The sequence below is a fragment of the Lolium rigidum genome, chromosome 5 (assembly GCF_022539505.1).
Source record: "Lolium rigidum isolate FL_2022 chromosome 5, APGP_CSIRO_Lrig_0.1, whole genome shotgun sequence".
Taxonomy (NCBI): Eukaryota; Viridiplantae; Streptophyta; class Magnoliopsida; order Poales; family Poaceae; genus Lolium; species Lolium rigidum.
In genome coordinates this window covers 205,683,027-205,685,729 of record NC_061512.1, presented here as the reverse complement: position 1 = coordinate 205,685,729, position 2,703 = coordinate 205,683,027, and the positions used below count along the sequence as shown (strand labels likewise).

Genomic DNA, 2,703 nt, shown 5'->3' with positions numbered 1-2,703 from the left:
GCCAAAAAAATAAAAATAAAGGAGAGGAATCCATGCCGGCGCCCGGCCGGCTGGCCTTATCCCGACGCGGCCCGAGGAACAACGGGCTCGTGTCGTGCTGGCCCAACCCGTTCCAGAACTTCGTACTTTCCCGAAAAAACAAACCCGAGGTAGTAAAGAAATGAAAGAGGACGAGCACCACCTGTAAAAGTTCTCACTGAAAAAAAAAAGGAGATGAGCAGCAGAGAAAGCAAAGAAGCGATTCGGCATCCCAGGCTTGCCTTCCCCGAGCAGGCAAGTAAACCCAGAGCACATCCCACCGGCAAAGCCCCCAAATCACCACCGCGGAATCGAGCAGAGCAAGAATCCGAGCTCGACCCATGGCGGATCAGGACGCGGCCGAGCCGGGCCCGCCGGCGTGGCCCCCCTGGACGTCCCTCCTGCTGCGGGCCATGAGCAAGCGCCGGACCTGGGCGGCGCTCTTCCTGGCTGTCTACGCCGGCCTGCTCTCCTCCTCCTGGAGCCTGCTGGGGTCCGTGCGCGCCTGGTACTACACGGCCGCCGCCGCGGCCCCGGCCGGGGTGTGGCCGGCCGCGCTGTACGCGTCCGTGATGTACGGCGCCGTGTTCGGGCTGCTGTCCATGGGCGCCGCGCTGGCCGTCGCCGCGCCGGCCATGCTGGTCACCTGGATCACCGTGCTCGTGCTGCTCGCCTTCGCCGGGAAGCCGCGCCGGTCGCTGGTCGCCGAGGGCCGCCGCGCCACCGCCGACATCGCGCGCCTCGCGCTCCGCGTGCTGCTCTGCGAGGGCAACGCCGTCGCCGCGGTCTGCGCCGCCGCCAGCTTCGCCGCGCTCCTCTTCGGCCGCCGCGACGGCGACGCCCGCGGCTGATCTGACGCGCGCGCGCTCCCCGTCCCCTTCTTCTTTCCCACTGTCTTCTTTTTTACTTCCCCTGCAGCTAGTTTCTTTCACCTGTTGTATACCAGGATTTGGGGGTTTACTTCATTTTTTTGTTGAGAAATTGAAGTTCTTCTGTTTGTAGTGCTTGTGTTGTCAGTAACTGATAGTAGTGCTAGCAGTGATCTTGTGACTTTGTGAGTTGTGATTGTAAGCAGGAGCCTGGCTCGCGGCGAGGTCGCTGCCGCTGCTCCGGTTGCGCCATTTCCACGAGTCGGCCGCCGTGTTGGGCACAGTAAACCCGAACGGCTAGCAGTCACCGGAAGCACTCCCACGGTCGCCGAACGGCTCGTGGGGAAGCTCTTCACCGAGAAGAACACCTCGCTCTCGTCTCCAACTATTCCCTCTCCTCCTCCACCAGGACACCCGTCTGACCACTCCTCGGATCGAGTGTAGTGAACGACCAGACAAAGGAGTTCCGGAGTCCACGCTGCACCTGGACAACCGCTTCTCGGTCTCCCGGTTCGTCATCTCGTCCAGTATCACTTGCACGTGCGGTACCATCAACACAAAATATTATCATCAACTGGCCATACTTTTTTACCCAAAGTGAAATTGGGCTGTTTCGGTGATGCGTCTGTTTGGGTCTGGGGTCGTCCTAGTGACCCGACGCAAAATTGTACGGAGTACGTAGTCTTTATCACATATTTTACATAGGAAGTACTCGAAAAAAAAGTAATTTACATAGATAAAAAAAAGGAAAACACAAGATGCTCGAACTACTTCAAACCTTAACCCTCTACTCGTCATCGTCCGGTTGCTAGGTTAGGTCGATGAACACGGGCATCTCCCATGGCCAGTTGAGCGCCTACTTCTCCATGGTGAATCACAGATGCATGAGGAGGAGCGGCAGCAGCAGGCATGACAGCGGGCGGTGGGGCTGAGGCCTCCATGGCCATCCTAAGAGCTTCATCCTCCTTCGAAAAAAAAAACAGCTTCATCCTCAGAGACGTATGCCAGCATTACCGCACTGGCGTAGCTGGGCTGTGGCCGCGGCGGCTCCGACAATTGTCACACGAGGAGTGCGAGCCTCCCTCCTCATCGTTGATGTCGTCCGGCTGGATTGGGAGCTAGTCCACAGTTTCCTCCTCCTTGGCCACCTTGGCCATGTAGCGAGGTAGCCCAAGTAGTCGTCCATGTCATCCCGCGTTTCCTTGCACGAGATGTCCTTGCCGAAGAAGAGCTCCCTCTCGGGCTTTGGCGGCTCCTCCCGCGGCCACGGCGACACTTCTTCGGCTTGGACAAGGAGGCCCGTCTTCGTCGTCCTTCTTCGGCATCCTTCATGGAAACGATATTTCCCCATGGCGCCTTCTGAAAGTTGCCTCTGGATAGGAAGTTCTTGGGCAAATGTGGCATTGCGATTAAAAAGGACCGCCCGTGGGTGGGCTTCCAGTTTCTGACATGGGTCTCAAACCACCGACAATTAATTGCCGTGCCCGACGTAGAAGCCCAACCGACGGCGAAGTCGAAGCACGCTGGTTCGCATAACGGAGTTTAGGCCATGTTCACTGCCATGCGGGCCGGAGCAGAAGGGAGCGGTCACACGCTGCGTCCCCGCAGCGTCCGTGCGGACACATTCACGACAAAAATTTGGGCATTGTTTGCGTCTCGCCTGACAACCCGATCACTGTGCATCGGACCGCTGAGCTGGAGTGCCGGCCCATTTTTTTACTGCGCTTTTTCTATGAGCAGCTTCGAGATGGTGATCCGGCTGGGGTGACAAAATTGGGATTAGTTCAGCAGTGCAAGCCGTCAGGATGCAGCCATT

The 2,703-nt window shown here is 58.3% G+C and overlaps 1 protein-coding gene across 1 annotated transcript; it reads left to right on the top strand.

Moving 5' to 3' along the window:
* Nucleotides 1-208: 208 nt before the first annotated feature.
* On the top strand, nt 209-869 carry LOC124656979. The gene has a single exon (XM_047195624.1). It carries the CDS (start codon nt 360-362, stop codon nt 867-869), a length of 510 nt encoding a protein of 169 aa, XP_047051580.1. The 5' UTR covers nt 209-359.
* Nucleotides 870-2,703: the final 1,834 nt, after the last annotated feature.